Genomic DNA, 27,443 nt, shown 5'->3' with positions numbered 1-27,443 from the left:
AGTACACCAACACATGCACAAACACACAAACACAAACGTATGTACGCATATAAGCATTTGTACAAAGGAGTCTTTAAAACACACACACACACACACCATTAGATGGGGGCGAGGCCTGTACTCCATCAGCTGTATGTTTAAGACGCTTTTCTCCTGAATGTTTCAGTTAAATGTCTCCGTAAGCAGAGCTGCGGGTAGCAGAGTGCAATTGATATGAAAGGTGCTTTTAGCAGACTGTGGTAGGAATAGTAAAGCCAAAGATAGTACATTACAAAAGCCTCATATCATAAAACACATCACACTAGGAAATAATGTAGGCCTGCCGAGGAGAAGATGAAAACGTGTCCAAACATTCTAGATTTTCTTACAGCTTTCTTATCTCCCTCCACGGTCCTGTTCGCTGGTGATGCTGACAAGCCATCCCAGACTTGTGTATCCATGTTTGTGTGTGTTAGACTAATCCTATAGCAGATGGGGATTGATATGGGTCCAAGACAATACTGCCAACCACGCCAGAAAGGGACAGTGGAGGAAGGAGAAAGAGAGAGAAAGAAAGAGATGCAGAGAAATATATAAAATGTATAAATATATACTTTATCCAGTCAAAAGTTTGGAAACACCTACTCATTCCAGGGTTTTTCTTTATTTTTACTATTTTCTACATTGTAGAATGATAGTGAAAACATCAAAACTTTGAAATAACACATATGGAATCATGTAGTAACCAAAAAAGTGTATAAATAAATCAAAATAGATTTTATATTTGAGATTAACATGGGGCGGCAGGGTGGTTAGAGCGTTGGGCTAGTAACCGAAAGGTTGCAAGTTCAAATCCCCGAGCTGACAAGGTACAAATCTGTCATTCTGCCCCTGAACAAGGCAGTTAACCCACTGTTCCTAGGCTGTCATTGAAAATAAGAATTTGTTCTTAACTGACTTGCCTGGTAAAATAAAATATTTAAAGTAGCCACCCGTTGCCTGGATAACAGCTTTGCACACTCTTGGCATTCTCTCAACCAGTTTCATGAGGTAGTCAGCTGGAATGTGTTTCCATTAACAGGTGTGCCTTGTTAAAAGTTAATTTGTGGAATTTCTTTCCTTCTTAATGTGTTTGAGCCAATCAGTTGTGTTGTGACAAGGTAGGGGTGGAATACAGAAGATAACCCTATTTGGTAAAAGACCAAGTACATATTATGTCAAGAACAGCACAAATAACCAAAGAGAAATGACAGTCCATCATTGCTTTAAGACATGAAGGTGTCACGCCCTGATCTGTTTCACCTGTCCTTGTGCTTGTCTCCACCCCCCTCCAGGTGTCGCCCATCTTCCCCAGTATCCCCAGTGTACTTATACCTGTGTTTTCTATCTGTCTGTGTGAGTTTGTTTTGTTCCTCAAACCTACCAGCTGGTTTCCCCTTGCACCTGCCTTGTCTAGTTTTCCCCTTTCTACCTACCCTGACCCTGACCCTGACCCTGACCCTGACACTGACCCTGAGCTTGCCTGCCGTCCTGTACCTTTGCCCTCTACTCTGGATTACTGACCTCTGCCTGCCCTGACCCTGCCTGCTGTCCTGCACCTTTGCCTTCCGTGTTTGAATTAATAAACTTTGGTTACTTCGACACTGTCTGCACCTGGGTCTTACCTTCAAACATGATAGAAGGTCAGTCAATACAGAACATTACAAGAACTTTGAAAGTTTCTTCATGTTCAGTCGCAAAAACCATCAAGCACTATGATGAAACCGCCACAGGAAAGGAAGACCCAGAGTTACCTCTGCTGCAGAGGATAAGTTCATTAGAGTTACCAGCCTCAGATTGCAGCCTAAATAAATGCTTCACAGAGTTCAAGTAACAGACACATCTCAACATCAACTGTTCAAAGGAGACTGTGTGTATCAGGTCTTCATAATAAGAAGAATAGGTTTGATTTGCCAAGAAACACGAGCAATGGACATTAGACCGGTGTAAATCTGTCCTTTGGTCTGATGAGTCCAAATTTGAGAATTTTGGTTCCAACCGCCATGTTTTTGTGAGACGCAGAGTAGGTGAACAGATGATCTCTGCATGTGTGGTTCCCACCGTGAAGCATGGAGGAGGAGGTGTTATGGTGTGGGGGTGCTTTGCTGGTGACACTGTCTGTGATTTATTTAGAATTCAAGGCACACTTAACCAGCATGGCTACCACAGCATTCTGCAGTGATACGCCTGGTTTGCGCTTAGTTGGACAATAATTTATTTTCAACACACCTCCAGGCTGTGTAAGGGATATTTGACCAAGAAGGAGAGTGATGGAGTGCTGCATCAGATGACCTGGCCTCCACAATCACCCAATCTCAACCCAATTGAGCATATGTGGGAACTCCTTCAAGATGGTTGGAAAAGCATTCCAGGTGGAGCTGGTTGAGAGAATACCAAGAGTGTGCAAAGCTGTAATCAAGGCAAAGGGTAGCTACTTTGAAGAATCTAAAATATATTTTGATTTGTTTAATACTTTTTTGGTTACTACTTGATTTCATATTTGCTATTTGATAGTTTAGATGTCTTCACTATTATTCTACAATGTTGGAGAGAGAGAGAGAGAGAGAGAGAGAGAGAGAGAGACTCCTGTAAGATTGATGAGGCCTTATTTGTAGGCCTAGACACCAGCCTCTCAGGAAAGTCGCAGACTGTCACATTCTATCATACACTATCCTCACTTATTTCAAATGCATTGTACTGTATACCAATTTCTACAGTTATATGTGCCAGAAATGTCTGTGCCATCTTTACTTCAAATTCTATCCACTGATATTAATATAGTATTATGCAACCAGGTCTTTAATCCGTACAGATGTCATTAAAAGCAACCTGATCTTACTCATTTTCTGTTTCTTTTTTTTTTAAAGGTACAACACCCATGTATGACATAAGAGTCAATATTACATTGAATCAGGTATACACAGACAGGTTCACGAGTCTCGCCATTCCACTCCACTTCTATCATCTAAAGTTCTCCCATGCTACTTTCACACGCTATAAAAAGCAGCACACATGGAGCTGAGAAAGAAAAGCTCCTTGAGATGAAACCTCAACACCATCAAGACGACCAAATGTTGTTTCCCTCCTTTTAATTGCCAGCTCTGATAGTTGGCCTCCTTGTTTAGCCATATAGCTGCTGTGTGTGTGTGTGTGTGTGTGTGTGTGTGTGTGTGTGTGTGTGTGTGTGTGTGTGTGTGTGTGTGTGTGTGTGTGTGTGTGTGTGTGTGTGTGTGTGTGTGTGTGTGTGTGTCTGCGTGTCTGCGTGTGAATGTGAGTTCTGCTCCTCTGAAATCAGCAGGCAGACATGTTTACTTCCTCAGCAGATTGTTACGTTGGAGTCCTCCTCTTGACGGTCCTGCCCTGTCTCTCTCTCTTCCTCTCCCTCTCCCTCTCTCTCTTCTTCTACTCCCCCTCTCTCTCTTCCTCTCCCTCTCTCTCTTCTTCTACTCTCTGTCTTTCTCTCTTCCTTTCCCTCTCTCTTTACTTCTCCCTGTCTCTCTCTTCCTCTCCTCTCTATCTCTTCCTCTTCCTCTCCGCCTCTCTCTCTCTACTCCCAGTCTCTCTCTGTTTCTCTCACTCCCTGAGATCAGATCAGGAGGCTGACAGGATATATCAGCCAGGCTGGGTGTAGAGAGTAAGAATGGTGTGGGAATGTCCCTGTGGTGTATCTGGGCTCCGGACCAATCCTGTCACAGAGAATCCCCTTCTGAAAGCCCAGGCTGAGACATAGACTAATTCAGACAGTAACCGGCCCAGCCTCTCCTTCTGGCTACTCCTAATACCACTAATACTGTTCATAACTGATACCGTCCAACTCTGTGCTCCTATTACAACTAGTGGTGAAAGTGAGCCTGTGCTGACCGGTAGGAATAACATTTAATGTTCTACTGCTTGAATACCGTCACCTCACATCTTATACAGTACCATCTTTAAAAACAAACTCTCTGTAAAAATGCCCAAAAGTACTATTACTGTGCTCTACAGGGTGGCCACACAAGCCACATCTGTTTTGTTCGTTAGGAGCTGCAGTGTCAGGTCACATCAGCGCTTCCATTCTCCTCTGTGAATCAATATACCACTATAGCTACCGCCTTGTTCCATTGGAGGGGGTTCACGAATGGACTGACGCTCATTGAAAAGAAAAACGTTTTAGTTTACTGTAATCCAGGGGAAAGGCTAAGCAGAGGAACGATACCTGTTTCTCGTTCTCTGGCTAGTCCAACTACAATAGAAAACAGATTCATTACACTGAACAAAAATATAAATGCAACATGGAAAGTGTTGGTTCCATGTTTCATGAGCTGAAATAAAAGATCCCAGAAATGTTCCATACGCACAAAAAGCTTATTTCTCTGAAATGTTGTACACAAATTTATTTACATCCCTGTTAGTGAGCATTTCACCTTTGCCAAGATAATCCATCCCCTTGAAAGTTCCTGAAACCCAAGTACCTGATTAAACTGCAAGACCATTACACAGGTGCACCTTGTACTAGGGACAATAAAAGGCCATTCTAAAATGTGCAGTTTTGTCACACAACACAATGCCACAGATATCACAAGTTTTGAGGGTGCAGTTGGCATGCTGACTGCAGGTATGTCCACCTGAGCTGTTGCCAGATAATTGAATATTAATTTCTCTACCATAAGCGTGAGTGCCCCATAGTGCCCCATGGTGGCGGTGCGGTTATGGTATGGGCAGGAATAAGCTACAGACAAAGAACAGAATTGGATTTTATCGATGACAATTTGAATGCACAGAGATACCGTGACGTGATCCTGAGGCCCATTGTGATACCCATTTTTTTTTTAAGGTATCTGTGACCAACAGATGCATAACTGTATTCTCAGTCATGTGAAATCCATAGATTAGAGCCTAATGAATTTTCTTCAATTGACTGATTTCCTCACATGAACTGTAACTCAGTAAAGTCCTTGAAATTGTTGCCTGTTGCATTTCTATTTTTGTCCAGTATATAATTAGCAGGAGTTTCACATAGTTGTATTTACTAAAACAAAAAGAGTGAGTGGACAGGAAGATCAGTCACATCCCTTGTATTACAGTTCACTTAGCCATGACATGTCTTACGCTTAAACTATATTACAACATTCAATATTACCCCCCCAAACAAATTATAACAGAATAAAGTTTATGTTCCTTCCCTGTTTGTGAAATTAGATTACAATGCAATTGACTTTGTTAAATCAACATTACCGTGATTATATTTTTGCCGCAACATAAATTGCTGTCAATAACCTATTACGACAAGTCAGATCAAATAACACGTTATTTAAAGAACATTTAAAACATCACAATATCATTTCAAGTAAGAGATACAATATAATAAAACAAAATACATTCAAAAACAATTCAAGGTTATTTGCTCATTCTGATATTTCTTAATTTCTATATTTCTCTAGATGATATGTCTATTGTTTGTTTAATCGTTTTTTTTATTGCTAAGTATTATTGCGCTGTTGGAGCAAGCATTTCTCTCCACCTGCGATAACATCCGCAAATCTGTGTTCACGACCAATAAACTTTGATTTGATTTATTTGACTGATTTACAATTGGCATGTGTAGAGTAGTCAGTCCATAGTGAACTCCAATAGTAAATGTACATAAACCCTGTACATAAAAACATCTTCTAATGTTCCCTGAAATTCATAGATATCCATTTCCTCCCATTATGCATCTCCTAGTGTGTGTAATGTTTGAGTTGGAGAGATGTATGTAGAGGGTAATTTATGATGAGAGGGGACATGTCTTAAACCTGCAATAAATCCTTGTGTCACACACCCTGCCCAGAGCCAACCACTGAATTTATAGACATCTTGAGAGTTAGAAATGAAATACTCACAGGAGGGGAAATTGCTCCACATTGTTGTGCTATTGAACCATTAATTACTAAGCTAAAATCAATAAAGATAAATTGGTTTGGATGAACACATACATAACATATTATAATATAATAATAATATTGCATTGACAAATACCGACTCTGAAGCAGGGATTCTGTATCTCGCTCACTCTTCTCTCCCCCTCTCTCCACCCTGCAGCTGTCCCGGGCTGGTTTCTGAGGATGTGTGTGTGAGACGTCACAGCAGGCAGCGGAAGGGGCAGGGCATTGTGAAGCAGAGTGTTTCAGGGGTCCTCAGCAGGACAGGACATGCTACACCACATCACGACAACAAGGCCTCCCTCAAACTCATGCTTTCCCAATCCTGCTCCTCCTGGAGACCCAAAGGAGTGCATGAAGGGCTAGACCCAAAGGTGCATTGTTGTTCTTGCACATTGCTTTGTCAACTGATCAACTAAGGCATAAAATGCGAATGCAGACGTTTTTTCTCAATATCAAATCATTTCTGGGTAACAATGAAGTACCTTACTGTGATTGTTTTCAATTAAAATGATCAAAAAGAAACAAAAATGGCTTCTTGGCAAAGAGCAATTTCTCAAGTAAGAATTTTGCTAGGACTGTCTGGGAGCGGTCTGGAAGGGAAAGGGAAAACTAGCTGTTTTTGGCAGAGAGGTTTAGAACTCTCTTTCTTATGTTTCTATGAACTCATTTAAAGCCTGGTGATGTAGCCATGCCAAAACTCCATCCCACCAAAATAGGCTGACATTTTAGGCATTCTTTTCAAACAGCTCTTACACTAAAAGGGAATTATACTAATTGTCCACAGTATTATTCCAACCTCATAGTGTGGGCATGTATATAAAACACAGGTAAATCACGTGTTTGACTGCACTGGGCCTTGAATGAGTAATCAGATGTTAGTTCTGGGCTAGAACAAGGACCAGGCTAGGGTAACACTGTTGTTAGTTCTGGGCTAGAACAAGGACCAGGCTAGGGTAACACTGATGTTAGTTCTGGGCTAGAACAAGGACCAGGCTAGGGTAACACTGATGTTAGTTCTGGGCTAGAACAAGGACCAGGCTAGGGTAACACTGATGTTAGTTCTGGGCTAGAACAAGGACCAGGCTAGGGTAACACTGTTGTTAGTTCTGGGCTAGAACAAGGACCAGGCTAGGGTAACACTGTTGTTAGTTCTGGGCTAGAACAAGGACCAGGCTAGGGTAACACTGATGTTAGTTCTGGGCTAGAACAAGGACCAGGCTAGGGTAACACTGATGTTAGTTCTGGGCTAGAACAAGGACCAGGCTAGGGTAACACTGTTGTTAGTTCTGGGCTAGAACAAGGACCAGGCTAGGGTAACACTGTTGTTAGTTCTGGGCTAGAACAAGGACCAGGCTAGGGTAACACTGTTGTTAGTTCTGGGCTAGAACAAGAACCAGGCTAGGGTAACACTGTTGTTAGTTCTGGGCTAGAACAAGGACCAGGCTAGGGTAACACTGTTGTTAGTTCTGGGCTAGAACAAGGACCAGGCTAGGGTAACACTGTTGACTCATAAATGAAATAATGCAATCATCCCTTTTCCTATTTGTATCATTTAATTGTAGACTATTGACATGTCAATCTGTTTTAATTTATTGGGATCAGTCCAGTGTGAGAATGGAGCAGTATGTTTTTCTGGGGCTAATGCTTGGAGATGGAATGCGGGAGGCTTGCTGTTTTCTACTGATCATCTGTCGGGGAATAGACACCCTGTGAAGAGCGTCTCTTTATCTACACCAGGGTTTCCCAAACTCAGTCTTGGAGATGACTTTGGTTTCTGCTCTAGCACTACACAGCGGATTAATATCATCAGACCTTGATGATGAGTTGGGAAACACTTAAATAGACAATCAATTTAGATATGTAGGACCCTGCGGAAAACGGAAGCTTCCCGCTAGAGCTGGTCTCCTTTCCGTTCAGCGCGGAGGGAGAGAGGGAGAGAGTGTGAGAGAAAATGAGAGAGAGAAAGAGAGACAGAGCGCTGACTCCTCCTCATTCTCCGGTGTCAAAGTTGACATCAGCCCTGGAGCAGAGTTGAACCGGAGCCTCGTGCGTGAACGGGAGAGCGAGCTCACATCATTCAGTGGCGAATGCTGCACGGAGATATGTACCTCGCGCTGCCTTGCCCTCTGAACTGCCTGCCGTCATGGATTGCAAACCGCGCGCGAAACCAATACTACATTTTATTTTACTGTTCATCTTGTCGTTTATTCGCCCAGCACTTCTGACCATCCACCCGTCCAATGAAGGTAAGAGTGAGTGAGAGAGGGTCGGACATAAAGAAAGAGAGAGTGTGACATCCATGTAAGAAAAGTGTTCGTTCACAGACAGAGCTATAGCACATCTTGCTGCAGTCTGGACCGCATGCATTTGAAGGAAGGTGGTTCTGACTGCGCTGATGCTGTGGATGGAAGGACAGGACATGTCATGTTAGACCATTCAATAATGTCCAAATATTGTCATGGCGGTATTTTAGCACATTTTGTAAATAATCGTTTAATTAGTTTAACCCACTATGATTTGTGTTGATCCAAGCTTCGGTACGATAGAAGGTTTGATGCACGGACTCAGTGTGGCGTTTTAAACCCTCGTTAAGAGTTATTGACCGGCTGGTAAATCCGTGGAAACTGGAATCGGATGGGGGGATCACGATAATCAGCTGGGGGGCAACACGATAATCAGCTTTGGACAGTTAACACCGGGGTTCCCGTGCGTCTAGGTTGGAATGATCGTTTGGCATGCCAAATAGTGAGAATAATAGCCTACATTTTGAAACGCAGATGCCAAAGTGTAGCTGTTGATGTTTGGTGTTATTACTAACAAATACCCATGTAGGCTATTGTCCAAAAGCAATACCGAGTAGAAGCAGGCAATCCAAGCGCTGCAGCGCACAGTAAATAGCCAGGGGCAGGCAGTGGACCTCCGCTTATTCCTACCCAAGCTGATCACACATTAGCCTAAATAGATGTGATTTACAAAATGCAGCCTATTCATATTCATTAGTATTCATTCACACGGATGGTGTATTGTATTATATCATTATAGCCCACTTTATGGAGACGTGCTGGAAGGAACACGCACACTCTAAAGAATAAAATCCCTTAGCGCAAGGAATCATCCACTCGATAGTTCCATTGATTAACCCATTGGCTACTTTTTCTTAAATAGGCCAATCTCGACAGGTTGTTTATTATCGCTCGCACATGCGCGCGCGTGCACACACACACACACACACACACACACATACACACACACACACACACACACACACACCCACACACACACACACAGGCGCAAATGATGAGATGACTGGCCTATCGTTCCAAAGGGCAAGGCTCATCTGTAATTGCACTTTGATTACGAAATGAATGTAGGCTACTTGGACCGTCGATAGTCAGACAGAGCCAGATACTAATCAAGAGGTGAGCTCAGTAAAATGTCATGATTTATTGTCAAGTTATTATTGACTTGTTACTACATGGGAATAATTCAAAGTAGAGAACATGCAATATAATATTTAAAAAAAATTAAATTACGAATTGTTACATAATTCAATTGTAAACCTATTGGCATAGGCCTATATACAATTGAAGTGAATAGTTTAAGACATTGAACAACCGAAAACATGCGAGCGACTAGACGGCGGATTCTTCGTTGAAACAACGTGGCAGTACATCATGTAGGCCTATGCAGCCTTCATAGGCGACCAGCATCACCTTTGTGTTCTTCTTGTAGGGAAGCACAACGCTTGAATAGGCCTATAAAAAAATGGCTTGCGAATATATGGTATCAAAATGAACAACGAATACTGTGGTCAAAGTTTATGCCACATAAAACAACTTCTGTCTTTGAGTAATACATTCGCCTAGATTTCAACCCATATCATAGCTATTTAACATGGTCAGTGTATTATAAATGATTATACCGGGAAGAGTTATTATTTCTACAAAGCGGTTAGTCCTCGCTCCATGCATGCAGACTAGACTGCATGCGCCTGTCGCCTCTTCTCATCTTCTTTATATTATTGCCTAACTCACAGGCCGTCAGTCTATCACCGGTCAATAAACCAAGCTTGGAGATTATGAAGGGACTTTTGTTTTTCGATTTGATATATAATTAAATGCATGGGTCTCTGGCATTAATCTGACTAATATCTTTTGTTTTCAGAAACTTTAGATATTTTGAGATGATTTAATCTTTGATATTTTCGATTAAACAGCACGTTAACAGCCTATCGACTTCTGTTTTTACTGTTTCGTCCTTTTATTCACCTCACTCTATCCAGGAGCCCACACAGCTGGATTTCGGCAGGCCTGTCCTCGACATAGCCCACAGTATTGAAGTCAAATATAGGCCTAGTCATTGCATTTTTATGTTAGCCTAATTATTGTTTAGGTCTATTTAGGCTGTTTATGAACTGATGTATTGTTAATGAAGTTCGGTCTATGTCTGTCTCGTATGGTGCTAATGTAAGCTATGTAGATGCAATTTAGTCGATATGTAGGCCTATTAGATATATACAATTTGTCTTCAGGAAATATTGTTGTAGCCTACACTCAACCCGAGGACATTTACAGTGTATAGGCCTACCCGTTGGTAAGCCTATTACTTATTGTTTATGACGTCTGCTAGGGTGTACACCTAATGATGGCTGTCCGCAACACCCTGTCTGTCTGCCAGGGAGTGTCAGTGTCGAGCCGTTCTCACCGTGAAGCCTCACACGCTCTTGTATTTCCTATCTGTAATAATAGAACTATCAAAAGCCCTTCTATCAGAAACAAAGCTCATGCTCGGCAGAGGAGAGAAGAGAGGACTTGTTTTTATGCTGGGGGCACGGTGTCATCATGGCAGGGTAAAGTCAGAAACCCCCTCCCTTTCACAGGCTACTTAAGTCCCTCTCATAAAGAAAATGTTTAGCACAAAGCCAAATTCTCTCCGTTTATTTCAACATTGAAACAACGTGGAAGTATCATATCGGTTTATTTCCGTTTAAGAGTGCAGAACTAAAAATGGGGACATGGTTATAAAAGTGTAGCTTATTTTAGTAGGCCTAAGCTATTGCCTTGTCCGAAAAATGTAGGTTAGGTCTATGCATCTATATTTGCAGGAAAATATGTATTTGATAGGCTACATACCTGTGAAGAAAATGTTTCCATGTTTCCATGTTGACAACGACAATTGACCTACCTTATTTATAAATGTACCATATAATTTTACAGTGAACCGAAAATAAACTATGGGCCTAGACTATAGGCCATGCATATCTAGGGTTGATAACTCTGCAAGTAGCCTACGTTTTATGTTTTTATTTAGCCCAAATGGGTTATTTATTTTTAAAAAAAGTAAGTTTCCTCTGTCTGCTGGTCAGCGTGTCCACACGCAGATTCTGTAGTGGTTTAAGCTTACTCTTTTTAGGCCATCCTTTAACGTCCCTTTGGAAATATTCACTGCGTTTTGTTGCCAGATATCATATAATCTATCATTTCAGAGCAAAGAAAGTCGTAAATCAACTACAGTAGTAATACAGTCCAACCACTCTTCAATCAGTAACGCCTTACTTTGGGGCTTCGAGCGGAACCACGACCCGCATGGGCTGCATTATATAAAACCTATACTCTAAAATAATACACTGTGATATAGGTGTATTTAGGACAACTTGACCATGTGTGTGTGTTTTGTGATAAGTTAAAGAGTAAGGGCAAGGAAAATGTGCAAGTTTTAGACGTTTAAATCTAGCCTATTTCATGACGCCTAAGATTCTATGTCACCTTTAATGGTTCTCAGAATGTAGAGGTTATTCATGGTAATTATAATAACGATAATTACACAGTCATTTAGGTTATTCATCATTATCATTAATTATAGGCCTAATGATTCTGATGATGACAATACTCTTTATAATTAGCCTAAATATATGTTTTATTCTTATTGCTAACTTCAAGCTCCTCTTGTGTTTATTTATGGCGAAAGAAAAACGTTTTCAACAACTTCGACGAGGTACAATTTCAACGTGCACATGCTTCGCATTACGCATGACCAGCATTTTAATGTTCAAATGTAGATTTTAGGGAACCGTAGTTTGCCTACCAGGCCTACAAATGTTTATTTATTTATTTACTTTGGCCTGTATATACGTATTTTTTTAATTTATTTTATTGTTTCGTTTGAATGAACTGAGGCCTTTTGGGAAAGTTGGGCCATGCTGTAGTTTCTCCTCATCGTTACGGCCTACCGTCCCTGTAAAAGTCTATTGTTTTTTCTTCAGGACCTTGTGAGATCTTCCCATTGCGCTTAAAACCAATTTGAACTGACACCATGAAAAATGTATATTTTTGCTGATAAATATATTGGTAACGTTTTAGCAGCACATTGTACTATTTTACAAGCCATAGCCTATGAATGATTGTTGAACGTGTTCTAAAGCGGAGGCCTACTGCTTGGTCAGATTATTCTGTGAGGACCAAAACTTGCTGACGTGATTTATTCCCACTTTCCATCGGCTAATGGTTGTTTTATAGAAAATATAAAATACATCAAAATAAAGAAAACGAATTGTGAAATGTACCATACCATAAAATATACGCATAATTCATGTTGAATTATATGCTGTCCAGAGAAAACAATTAATTATAGGCCTATCCAGAATTGTATCACCATACCCATATTATGATCATGGTTTCAATATGACTTTGATCAAATGCATATTGGCCCACTTGCTATTAGTCATTACAGGCTGCCTATATTGCTACACACTCGTGTTTACAGAAACAAATACATTTTTCTGCCGTTTAGCAGTGCTTGTGTAAATCCTGGACAAACTTTGGTGAGCTTCTATACTGTGTTCCATATTGCGCTTAATATACCGCAGCAGTAGGCTAGCCGAGAAAGTAGCCTGATGTGGCCGCTTTTAGGACTGTTCGTTTTAGGGGGGATAATTTGGCACGAACTTATGGCATATTCAGATATTGTACTGGCTGATTTGGAGGGATTCTTTCACCAAACGGATCAGTGTATTTTCTCAGTGTAAATGTGTCTTTGAGTGAGTGCGCAGCATAAAATGAGAGAATGGCTCTGTAGACATACGTGTATGTGTGCGTGAATATAGGCGACAGTAGTGAGTCTGTATGCGTGGTGCTTGCTATGGTTTCTCTCCCCGCCCGGGCGTCGGTATTTTTAGCCGGTGGCAGGAGGCCATGCCCAGGGAGGCTGGAGCAGTAACCCGCTGGGAGGAGCAGGTTTATGAGCGATGGTACCTGGAGGGGGTGGGGGGGGTACACATGTTCCCACTTTAAAAATAGTGCTCTCTGTGTGTTTGTGTGTGTTGTGTTTGTGTGGGAGGCCTGTAGGAAGCAGTGTGAAGAGTGCTGTTATCTAATAGCTCACAATAAATCAGTATTAGAGAGAGAGAGAGAGAGAGAGAGAGAGAGAGAGAGAGAGAGAGAGAGAGAGAGAGAGAGAGTACATGTGAGTATGAGCTGTGAGAGGGGAACCAGCAGCATCAAACACAGCCACACTCAGTTTGAATAATTCATGATAGGAGGAGAACACTTCACCCTGAACACACAGTCACAACCTGCAGTCACAGACTACTGCAGCCCTACACAACCTGCAGTCACAGACTACTGCAGCCCTACACAACCTGCAGTCACAGACTACTGCAGCCCTACACAACCTGCAGTCACAGACTACTGCAGCCCTACACAACCTGCAGTCACAGACTACTGCAGCCCTACACAACCTGCAGTCACAGACTACTGCACCCCTACACAACCTGCAGACAGACTACTGCAGCCCTACACAACCTGCAGTCACAGACTACTGCAGCCCTACACAACCTGCAGTCACAGACTACTGCAGCCCTACACAACCTGCAGACAGACTACTGCAGCCCTACACAACCTGCAGTCACAGACTACTGCAGCCCTACACAACCTGCAGTCACAGACTACTGCAGCCCTACACAACCTGCAGTCACAGACTACTGCAGCCCTACACAACCTGCAGACAGACTACTGCAGCCCTACACAACCTGCAGTCACAGACTACTGCAGCCCTACATAACCTGCAGTCACAGACTACTGCAGCCCTACACAACCTGCAGACAGACTACTGCAGCCCTACACAACCTGCAGTCACAGACTACTGCAGCCCTACACAACCTGCAGTCACAGACTACTGCAGCCCTACACAACCTGCAGTCACAGACTACTGCAGCCCTACACAACCTGCAGTCACAGACTACTGCAGCCCTACACAACCTGCAGACAGACTACTGCAGCCCTACACAACCTGCAGTCATAGACTACTGCAGCCCTACACAACCTGCAGACAGACTACTGCAGCCCTACACAACCTACAGTCACAGACTACTGCAGCCCTACACAACCTACAGTCACAGACTACTGCAGCCCTACACAACCTGCAGTCACAGACTACTGCAGCCCTACACAACCTGCAGACAGACTACTGCAGCCCTACACAACCTGCAGTCACAGACTACTGCAGCCCTACACAACCTGCAGTCACAGACTACTGCAGCCCTACACAACCTGCAGTCACAGACTACTGCAGCCCTACACAACCTGCAGTCACAGACTACTGCAGCCCTACACAACCTGCAGTCACAGACTACTGCAGTCCTACACAACCTGCAGTCACAGACTACTTCAGCCCTACACAACCTGCAGTCACAGACTACTGCAGCCCTACACAACCTGCAGTCACAGACTACTGCAGCCCTACACAACCTGCAGTCACAGACTACTGCAGCTCTACACAACCTGCAGTCACAGACTACTGCGGCCCTACACAACCTGCAGTCACAGACTACTGCAGCCCTACACAACCTGCAGTCACAGACTACTGCAGCCCCACACAACCTGCAGTCACAGACTACTGCAGCCCTACACAACCTGCAGTCACAGACTACTGCAGTCTAACACAACCTGCAGTCACAGACTACTGCAGCCCTACACAACCTGCAGTCACAGACTACTGCAGCCCTACACAACCTGCAGTCACAGACTACTGCAGCCCTACACAACCTGCAGTCACAGACTACTGCAGCCCTACATAACCTGCAGTCACAGACTACTGCAGCCATACACAACCTGCAGTCACAGACAACTGCAGCCCTACACAACCTGCAGTCACAGACTACTGCAGCCCTACACAACCTGCAGTCACAGACTACTGCAGCCCTACACAACCTGCAGTCACAGAATACTGCAGCCCTACACAACCTGCAGTCACAGACTACTGCAGTCCTACACAACCTGCAGTCACAGACTACTTCAGCCCTACACAACCTGCAGTCACAGACTACTGCAGCCCTACACAACCTGCAGTCACAGACTACTGCAGCCCTACACAACCTGCAGTCACAGACTACTGCAGCCCTACACAACCTGCAGTCACAGACTACTGCAGCCCTACACAACCTGCAGTCACAGACTACTGCAGCCCTACACAACCTGCAGTCACAGACTACTGCAGTCCTACACAACCTGCAGTCACAGACTACTGCAGCCCTACACAACCTGCAGTCACAGACAACTGCAGCCCTACACAACCTGCAGTCACAGACTACTGCAGCCCTACACAACCTGCAGTCACAGACTACTGCAGCCCTACATAACCTGCAGTCACAGACTACTGCAGCCCTACACAACCTGCAGACAGACTACTGCAGCCCTACACAACCTGCAGTCACAGACTACTGCAGCCCTACACAACCTGCAGTCACAGACTACTGCAGCCCTACACAACCTGCAGTCACAGACTACTGCAGCCCTACACAACCTGCAGTCACAGAATACTGCAGCCCTACACAACCTGCAGTCACAGACTACTGCAGTCCTACACAACCTGCAGTCACAGACTACTTCAGCCCTACACAACCTGCAGTCACAGACTACTGCAGCCCTACACAACCTGCAGTCACAGACTACTGCAGCCCTACACAACCTGCAGTCACAGACTACTGCAGCCCTACACAACCTGCAGTCACAGACTACTGCAGCCCTACACAACCTGCAGTCACAGACTACTGCAGCCCTACACAACCTGCAGTCACAGACTACTGCAGTCCTACACAACCTGCAGTCACAGACTACTGCAGCCCTACACAACCTGCAGTCACAGACAACTGCAGCCCTACACAACCTGCAGTCACAGACTACTGCAGCCCTACACAACCTGCAGTCACAGACTACTGCAGCCCTACATAACCTGCAGTCACAGACTACTGCAGCCCTACACAACCTGCAGACAGACTACTGCAGCCCTACACAACCTGCAGTCACAGACTACTGCAGCCCTACACAACCTGCAGTCACAGACTACTGCAGTCTAACACAACCTGCAGTCACAGACTACTGCAGCCCTACACAACCTGCAGTCACAGACTACTGCAGCCCTACACAACCTGCAGTCACAGACTACTGCAGCCCTACACAACCTGCAGTCACAGACTACTGCAGCCCTACATAACCTGCAGTCACAGACTACTGCAGCCATACACAACCTGCAGTCACAGACAACTGCAGCCCTACACAACCTGCAGTCACAGACTACTGCAGCCCTACACAACCTGCAGTCACAGACTACTGCAGCCCTACACAACCTGCAGTCACAGAATACTGCAGCCCTACACAACCTGCAGTCACAGACTACTGCAGTCCTACACAACCTGCAGTCACAGACTACTTCAGCCCTACACAACCTGCAGTCACAGACTACTGCAGCCCTACACAACCTGCAGTCACAGACTACTGCAGCCCTACACAACCTGCAGTCACAGACTACTGCAGCCCTACACAACCTGCAGTCACAGACTACTGCAGCCCTACACAACCTGCAGTCACAGACTACTGCAGCCCTACACAACCTGCAGTCACAGACTACTGCAGTCCTACACAACCTGCAGTCACAGACTACTGCAGCCCTACACAACCTGCAGTCACAGACAACTGCAGCCCTACACAACCTGCAGTCACAGACTACTGCAGCCCTACACAACCTGCAGTCACAGACTACTGCAGCCCTACATAACCTGCAGTCACAGACTACTGCAGCCCTACACAACCTGCAGACAGACTACTGCAGCCCTACACAACCTGCAGTCACAGACTACTGCAGCCCTACACAACCTGCAGTCACAGACTACTGCAGCCCTACACAACCTGCAGTCACAGACTACTGCAGCCCTACACAACCTGCAGTCACAGACTACTGCAGCCCTACACAACCTGCAGTCACAGACTACTTCAGCCCTACACAACCTGCAGACAGACTACTGCAGCCCTACACAACCTGCAGTCACAGACTACTGCAGCCCTACACAACCTGCAGACAGACTACTGCAGCCCTACACAACCTACAGTCACAGACTACTGCAGCCCTACACAACCTACAGTCACAGACTACTGCAGCCCTACACAACCTGCAGTCACAGACTACTGCAGCCCTACACAACCTGCAGACAGACTACTGCAGCCCTACACAACCTGCAGTCACAGACTACTGCAGCCCTACACAACCTGCAGTCACAGACTACTGCAGTCCTACACAACCTGCAGTCACAGACTACTTCAGCCCTACACAACCTGCAGTCACAGACTACTGCAGCCCTACACAACCTGCAGTCACAGACTACTGCAGTCCTACACAACCTGCAGTCACAGACTACTTCAGCCCTACACAACCTGCAGTCACAGACTACTGCAGCCCTACACAACCTGCAGTCACAGACTACTGCAGCCCTACACAACCTGCAGTCACAGACTACTGCAGCCCTACACAACCTGCAGTCACAGACTACTGCAGCCCTACACAACCTGCAGTCACAGACTACTGCAGCCCTACACAACCTGCAGTCACAGACTACTGCAGCCCTACACAACCTGCAGTCACAGACTACTGCAGTCCTACACAACCTGCAGTCACAGACTACTGCAGCCCTACACAACCTGCAGTCACAGACTACTGCAGCCCTACACAACCTGCAGTCACAGACTTCTGCAGCCCTACACAACCTGCAGTCACAGACTACTGCAGCCCTACATAACCTGCAGTCACAGACTACTGCAGCCCTACACAACCTGCAGTCACAGACTACTGCAGCCCTACACAACCTGCAGTCACAGACTACTGCAGCCCAACACAACCTGCAGTCACAGACTACTGCAGCCCTACACAACCTGCAGTCACAGACTACTGCAGCGCTACACAACCTGCAGACACAGACTACTGCAGCCCTACACAACCTGCAGTCACAGACTACTGCAGCCCTACACAACCTGCAGACACAGACTACTGCAGCCCTACACAACCTGCAGACAGACTACTGCAGCCCTACACAACCTGCAGTCACAGACTACTGCAGCCCTACATAACCTGCAGTCACAGACTACTGCAGCCCTACACAACCTGCAGACAGACTACTGCAGCCCTACACAACCTGCAGTCACAGACTACTGCAGCCCTACACAACCTGCAGTCACAGACTACTGCAGCCCTACACAACCTGCAGTCACAGACTACTGCAGCCCTACACAACCTGCAGTCACAGACTACTTCAGCCCTACACAACCTGCAGACAGACTACTGCAGCCCTACACAACCTGCAGTCACAGACTACTGCAGCCCTACACAACCTGCAGACAGACTACTGCAGCCCTACACAACCTACAGTCACAGACTACTGCAGCCCTACACAACCTACAGTCACAGACTACTGCAGCCCTACACAACCTGCAGTCACAGACTACTGCAGCCCTACACAACCTGCAGACAGACTACTGCAGCCCTACACAACCTGCAGTCACAGACTACTGCAGCCCTACACAACCTGCAGTCACAGACTACTGCAGCCCTACACAACCTGCAGTCACAGACTACTGCAGTCCTACACAACCTGCAGTCACAGACTACTTCAGCCCTACACAACCTGCAGTCACAGACTACTGCAGCCCTACACAACCTGCAGTCACAGACTACTGCAGCCCTACACAACCTGCAGTCACAGACTACTGCAGCCCTACACAACCTGCAGTCACAGACTACTGCAGCCCTACACAACCCTGCAGTCACAGACTACTGCTGCCCTACACAACCTGCAGTCACAGACTACTGCAGCCCTACACAACCTGCAGTCACAGACTACTGCAGTCCTACACAACCTGCAGTCACAGACTACTGCAGCCCTACACAACCTGCAATCACAGACTACTGCAGCCCTACACAACCTGCAGTCACAGACTTCTGCAGCCCTACACAACCTGCAGTCACAGACTACTGCAGCCCTACATAACCTGCAGTCACAGACTACTGCAGCCCTACACAACCTGCAGTCACAGACTACTGCAGCCCTACACAACCTGCAGTCACAGACTACTGCAGCCCTACATAACCTGCAGTCACAGACTACTGCAGCCCTACACAACCTGCAGTCACAGACTACTGCAGCCCTACACAACCTGCAGTCACAGAATACTGCAGCCCTACACAACCTGCAGTCACAGACTACTGCAGTCCTACACAACCTGCAGTCACAGACTACTTCAGCCCTACACAACCTGCAGTCACAGACTACTGCAGCCCTACACAACCTGCAGTCACAGACTACTGCAGCCCTACACAACCTGCAGTCACCTACTGCAGCCCTACACAACCTGCAGTCACAGACTACTGCAGCCCTACACAACCTGCAGTCACAGACTACTGCAGCCCTACACAACCTGCAGTCACAGACTACTGCAGCCCTACACAACCTGCAGTCACAGACTACTGCAGACGCTAACACACCTACACAACCATGTAGAGACAGACTACTCTAGACGCCAACACACGTACACAACCATGTAGACAAAGACTACTGTAGACGCTAACACACGTACACAACCATGTAGACACAGACTACTGTAGACGCTAACACACCTACACAACCATGTAGACACAGACTACTGTAGACGCTAACACACGTACACAACCATGTAGACACAGCTACTGTAGACGCTAACACACCTTACCCCAACCATTGTAGACACGACTACTGTAGACGCTAACACACCTACACAACCATGTAGACACAGACTACTGTAGACGCTAAAACACCTACACAACCATGTAGACACAGACTACTGTAGACGCTAACACACCTACACAACCATGTAGACACAGACTACTGTAGACGCTAACACACCTACACAACCATGTAGACACAGACTACTGTAGACGCTAACACACCTACACAACCATGTAGACACAGACTACTGTAGATGCTAACACACGTACACAACCATGTAGACACAGACTACTGTAGACGCTAACACACCTACACAACCATGTAGACACAGACTACTGTAGACGGTAACACACCTACACAACCATGTAGACACAGACTACTGTAGACGCTAACACCCTACACAACCATGTAGACACAGACTACTGTAGACGCTAACACACCTACACAACCATGTAGACACAGACTACTGTAGACGCTAACACACGTACACAACCATGTAGACACAGACTAATGTAGACGCTAACACACTACACAACCTGCAGTCACAGACTACTGCACTAACACACCTACACAACCATGTAGACACAGACTACTGTAGACGCTAACACACCTAACACAACCATGTAGACACAGACTACTGTAGACGCTAACACACCTACACAACCATGTAGTCACAGACTACTGTAGACGCTAACACACCTACACAACTATGTAGACACAGACTACTGTAGACGCTAACACACCTACACAACCATGTAGACACAGACTACTGTAGACGCTAACACACCTACACAACCATGTAGACACAGACTACTGTAGACGCTAACACACGTACACAACCATGTAGACACAGACTAATGTAGACACTAACACACGTACACAACCATGTAGACACAGACTACTGTAGACGCTAACACACCTACACAACCATGTAGACACAGACTACTGTAGACGCTAACACACCTACACAACCATGTAGACACAGACTACTGTAGACGCTAACACACCTACACAACCATGTAGACACAGAGTACTGCAGACGCTAACACACCTACACAACCATGTAGACACAGACTACTGTAGACGCTAACACACGTACACAACCATGTAGACACAGACTACTGTAGACGCTAACACACCTACACAACCATGTAGACACAGACTACTGTAGACGCTAACACACGTACACAACCATGTAGACACAGACTACTGTAGACGCTAACACACCTACACAACCATGTAGACACAGACTACTGTAGATGCTAACACACCTACACAACCATGTAGACACATACTACTGTAGACGCTAACACACGTACACAACCATGTAGACACAGACTACTGTAGACGCTAACACACGTACACAACCATGTAGACACAGACTACTGTAGACGCTAACACACCTACACAACCATGTAGACACAGACTACTGTAGACGCTAACACACCTACACAACCATGTAGACACAGACTACTGTAGACGCTAACACACCTACACAACCATGTAGACACAGACTACTGTAGACGCTAACACACCTACACAACCATGTAGACACAGACTACTGTAGACTCTAACACACCTACACAACCATGTAGACACAGACTACTGTAGACGCTAACACACCTACACAACCATGTAAACACAGACTACTGTAGACGCTAACACACCTACACAACCATGTAGACACAGACTACTGTAGACGCTAACACACCTACACAACCATGTAGTCACAGACTACTGTAGACGCTAACACACCTACACAACTATGTAGACACAGACTACTGTAGACGCTAACACACCTACACAACCATGTAGACACAGACTACTGTAGACGCTAACACACCTACACAACCATGTAGACACAGACTACTGTAGACGCTAACACAGGTACACAACCATGTAGACACAGACTACTGTAGACGCTAACACACGTACACAACCATGTAGACACAGACTACTGTAGACGCTAACACACCTACACAACCATGTAGACACAGACTACTGTAGACGCTAACACACCTACACAACCATGTAGACACAGACTACTGTAGACGCTAACACAGGTACACAACCATGTAGACACAGACTACTGTAGACGCTAACACACGTACACAACCATGTAGTCACAGACTACTGTAGACGCTAACACACCTACACAACCATGTAGACACAGACTACTGTAGACGCTAACACACCTACACAACCATGTAGACACAGACTACTGTAGACGCTAACACACCTACACAACCATGGAGACACAGACTACTGTAGACGCTAACACAGGTACACAACCATGTAGACACAGACTACTGTAGACGCTAACACACGTACACAACCATGTAGACACAGACTACTGTAGACGCTAACACACCTACACAACCATGTAGACACAGACTACTGTAGACGCTTACACACCTACACAACCATGTAAACACAGACTACTGTAGACGCTAACACACGTACACAACCATGTAGACACAGACTACTGTAGACGCTAACACACGTACACAACCATGTAGACACAGACTACTGTAGACGCTAACACACCTACACAACCATGTAGACACAGACTACTGTAGACGCTAACACACCTACACAACCATGTAGACACAGACTACTGTAGACGCTAACACACGTACACAACCATGTAGACACAGACTACTGTAGACGCTAACACACGTACACAACCATGTAGACACAGACTACTGTAGACTCTAACACACCTACACAACCATGTAGACACAGACTACTGTAGACGCTAACACAACTACACAACCATGTAGACACAGACTACTGTAGACGCTAACACACCTACACAACCATGTAGTCACAGACTACTGTAGACGCTAACACACCTACACAACCATGTAGACACAGACTACTGTAGACGCTAACACACCTACACAACCATGTAGACACAGACTACTGTAGACGCTAACACACCTACACAACCATGTAGACACAGACTACTGTAGATGCTAACACACGTACACAACCATGTTGACACAGACTACTGTAGACGCTAACACACCTACACAACCATGTAGACACAGACTACTGTAGATGCTAACACACCTACACAACCATGTAGACACAGACTACTGTAGATGCTAACACACCTACACAACCATGTAGACACAGACTACTGTAGACGCTAACACACCTACACAACCATGTAGACACAGACTACTGTAGACGCTAACACACGTACACAACCATGTAGACACAGACTACTGTAGACGCTAACACACCTACACAACCATGTAGACACAGACTACTGTAGACGCTAACACACCTACACAACCATGTAGACACAGACTACTGTAGATGCTAACACACCTACACAACCATGTAGACACAGACTACTGTAGACGCTAACACACCTACACAACCATGTAGACACAGACTACTGTAGACGCTAACACACCTACACAACCATGTAGACACAGACTACTGTAGACGCTAACACACCTACACAACCATGTAGACACAGACTACTGTAGACGCTAACACACGTACACAACCATGTAGACACAGACTACTGAAGACGCTAACACACCTACACAACCATGTAGACACAGATTACTGTAGACGCTAACACACGTACACAACCATGTAGACACAGACTACTGTAGATGCTAACACACCTACACAACCATGTAGACACAGACTACTGTAGACGCTAACACACGTACACAACCATGTAGACACAGACTACTGTAGACGCTAACACACGTACACAACCATGTAGACACAGACTACTGTAGACGCTAACACACCTACACAACCATGTAGACACAGACTACTGTAGACGCTAACACACCTACACAACCATGTAGACACAGACTACTGTAGACGCTAACACACCTACACAACCATGTAGACACAGAGTACTGCAGACGCTAACACACCTACACAACCATGTAGACACAGACTACTGTAGACGCTAACACACGTACACAACCATGTAGACACAGACTACTGTAGACGCTAACACACCTACACAACCATGTAGACACAGACTACTGTAGACGCTAACACACGTACACAACCATGTAGACACAGACTACTGTAGACGCTAACACACCTACACAACCATGTAGACACAGACTACTGTAGATGCTAACACACCTACACAACCATGTAGACACATACTACTGTAGACGCTAACACACGTACACAACCATGTAGACACAGACTACTGTAGACGCTAACACACGTACACAACCATGTAGACACAGACTACTGTAGACGCTAACACACCTACACAACCATGTAGACACAGACTACTGTAGACGCTAACACACCTACACAACCATGTAGACACAGACTACTGTAGACGCTAACACACCTACACAACCATGTAGACACAGACTACTGTAGACGCTAACACACCTACACAACCATGTAGACACAGACTACTGTAGACTCTAACACACCTACACAACCATGTAGACACAGACTACTGTAGACGCTAACACACCTACACAACCATGTAGACACAGACTACTGTAGACGCTAACACACCTACACAACCATGTAGACACAGACTACTGTAGACGCTAACACACCTACACAACCATGTAGTCACAGACTACTGTAGACGCTAACACACCTACACAACTATGTAGACACAGACTACTGTAGACGCTAACACACCTACACAACCATGTAGACACAGACTACTGTAGACGCTAACACACCTACACAACCATGTAGACACAGACTACTGTAGACGCTAACACAGGTACACAACCATGTAGACACAGACTACTGTAGACGCTAACACACGTACACAACCATGTAGACACAGACTACTGTAGACGCTAACACACCTACACAACCATGTAGACACAGACTACTGTAGACGCTAACACACCTACACAACCATGTAGACACAGACTACTGTAGACGCTAACACAGGTACACAACCATGTAGACACAGACTACTGTAGACGCTAACACACGTACACAACCATGTAGTCACAGACTACTGTAGACGCTAACACACCTACACAACCATGTAGACACAGACTACTGTAGACGCTAACACACCTACACAACCATGTAGACACAGACTACTGTAGACGCTAACACACCTACACAACCATGGAGACACAGACTACTGTAGACGCTAACACAGGTACACAACCATGTAGACACAGACTACTGTAGACGCTAACACACGTACACAACCATGTAGACACAGACTACTGTAGACGCTAACACACCTACACAACCATGTAGACACAGACTACTGTAGACGCTTACACACCTACACAACCATGTAAACACAGACTACTGTAGACGCTAACACACGTACACAACCATGTAGACACAGACTACTGTAGACGCTAACACACGTACACAACCATGTAGACACAGACTACTGTAGACGCTAACACACCTACACAACCATGTAGACACAGACTACTGTAGACGCTAACACACCTACACAACCATGTAGACACAGACTACTGTAGACGCTAACACACGTACACAACCATGTAGACACAGACTACTGTAGACGCTAACACACGTACACAACCATGTAGACACAGACTACTGTAGACTCTAACACACCTACACAACCATGTAGACACAGACTACTGTAGACGCTAACACAACTACACAACCATGTAGACACAGACTACTGTAGACGCTAACACACCTACACAACCATGTAGTCACAGACTACTGTAGACGCTAAACACCTACACAACCATGTAGACACAGACTACTGTAGACGCTAACACACCTACACAACCATGTAGACACAGACTACTGTAGACGCTAACACACGTACACAACCATGTAGACACAGACTACTGTAGATGCTAACACACGTACACAACCATGTTGACACAGACTACTGTAGACGCTAACACACCTACACAACCATGTAGACACAGACTACTGTAGATGCTAACACACCTACACAACCATGTAGACACAGACTACTGTAGATGCTAACACACCTACACAACCATGTAGACACAGACTACTGTAGACGCTAACACACCTACACAACCATGTAGACACAGACTACTGTAGACGCTAACACACCTACACAACCATGTAGACACAGACTACTGTAGACGCTAACACACCTACACAACCATGTAGACACAGACTACTGTAGACGCTAACACACCTACACAACCATGTAGACACAGACTACTGTAGATGCTAACACACCTACACAACCATGTAGACACAGACTACTGTAGACGCTAACACACCTACACAACCATGTAGACACAGATTACTGTAGACGCTAACACACGTACACAACCATGTAGACACAGACTACTGTAGACGCTAACACACCTACACAACCATGTAGACACAGACTACTGTAGACGCTAACACACCTCCACAACCATGTAGACACAGACTACTGTAGACGCTAACACACGTACACAACCATGTAGACCACCAGACTACTGTAGATGCTAACACAACCTACACAACCATGTAGACACAGACTACTGTAGACGCTAACACACCTACACAACCATGTAGACACAGACTACTGTAGACGCTAACACACGTACACAACCATGTAGACACAGACTACTGTAGATGCTAACACACCTACACAACCATGTAGACACAGACTACTGTAGACGCTAACACACCTCCACAACCATGTAGACACAGACTACTGTAGACGCTAACACACGTACACAACCATGTAGACACAGACTACTGTAGATGCTAACACACCTACACAACCATGTAGACACAGACTACTGTAGACGCTAACACACCTACACAACCATGTAGACACAGACTACTGTAGACGCTAACACACCTACACAACCATGTAGACACAGACTACTGTAGATGCTAACACACCTACACAACCATGTAGACACAGACTACTGTAGACGCTAACACACCTACACAATCATGTAGACACAGACTACTGTAGATGCTAACACACCTACACAACCATGTAGACACAGACTACTGTAGACGCTAACACACGTACACAACCATGTAGACACAGACTACTGTAGACGCTAACACACCTACACAACCATGTAGACACAGACTACTGTAGACGCTAACACACCTACACAACCATGTAGACACAGACTACTGTAGACGCTAACACACGTACACAACCATGTAGACACAGACTACTGTAGACGCTAACACACCTACACAACCATGTAGACACAGACTACTGTAGATGCTAACACACCTACACAACCATGTAGACACAGACTACTGTAGACGCTAACACACGTACACAACCATGTAGACACAGACTACTGTAGACGCTAACACACCTACACAACCATGTAGACACAGACTACTGTAGATGCTAACACACCTACACAACCATGTAGACACAGACTACTGTAGACGCTAACACACGTACACAACCGTGTAGACACAGACTACTGTAGACGCTAACACACCTACACAACCATGTAGACACAGACTACTGTAGACGCTAACACACCTACACAACCATGTCGTCACAA

The 27,443-nt window shown here is 45.3% G+C and overlaps 1 protein-coding gene across 2 annotated transcripts in view; it reads left to right on the top strand.

Annotated features, from left to right (window-relative positions):
- Positions 1–7,815: 7,815 nt before the first annotated feature.
- Positions 7,816–27,443, top strand: part of LOC115155740 (ephrin type-A receptor 3) — a 160,023-nt gene continuing 140,395 nt past the window's right edge. The window contains exon 1 of one of the 2 annotated variants that reach the window (XM_029702651.1): positions 7,816–8,167. In XM_029702651.1, the coding sequence (XP_029558511.1) occupies positions 8,065–8,167 (103 nt within the window). In that variant the 5' untranslated portion in view covers positions 7,816–8,064. The remainder of the gene's footprint in view (positions 8,168–27,443) is intronic. The other variant, XM_029702654.1, reaches the window with a different exon arrangement.

Source organism: Salmo trutta, chromosome 20 (genome assembly GCF_901001165.1).
Source record: "Salmo trutta chromosome 20, fSalTru1.1, whole genome shotgun sequence".
In the NCBI taxonomy this organism is placed as follows: domain Eukaryota; kingdom Metazoa; phylum Chordata; class Actinopteri; order Salmoniformes; family Salmonidae; genus Salmo; species Salmo trutta.
The sequence above is the reverse complement of the archived record's forward strand: the minus strand, read 5'-3'. Positions and strand labels throughout refer to the sequence as shown.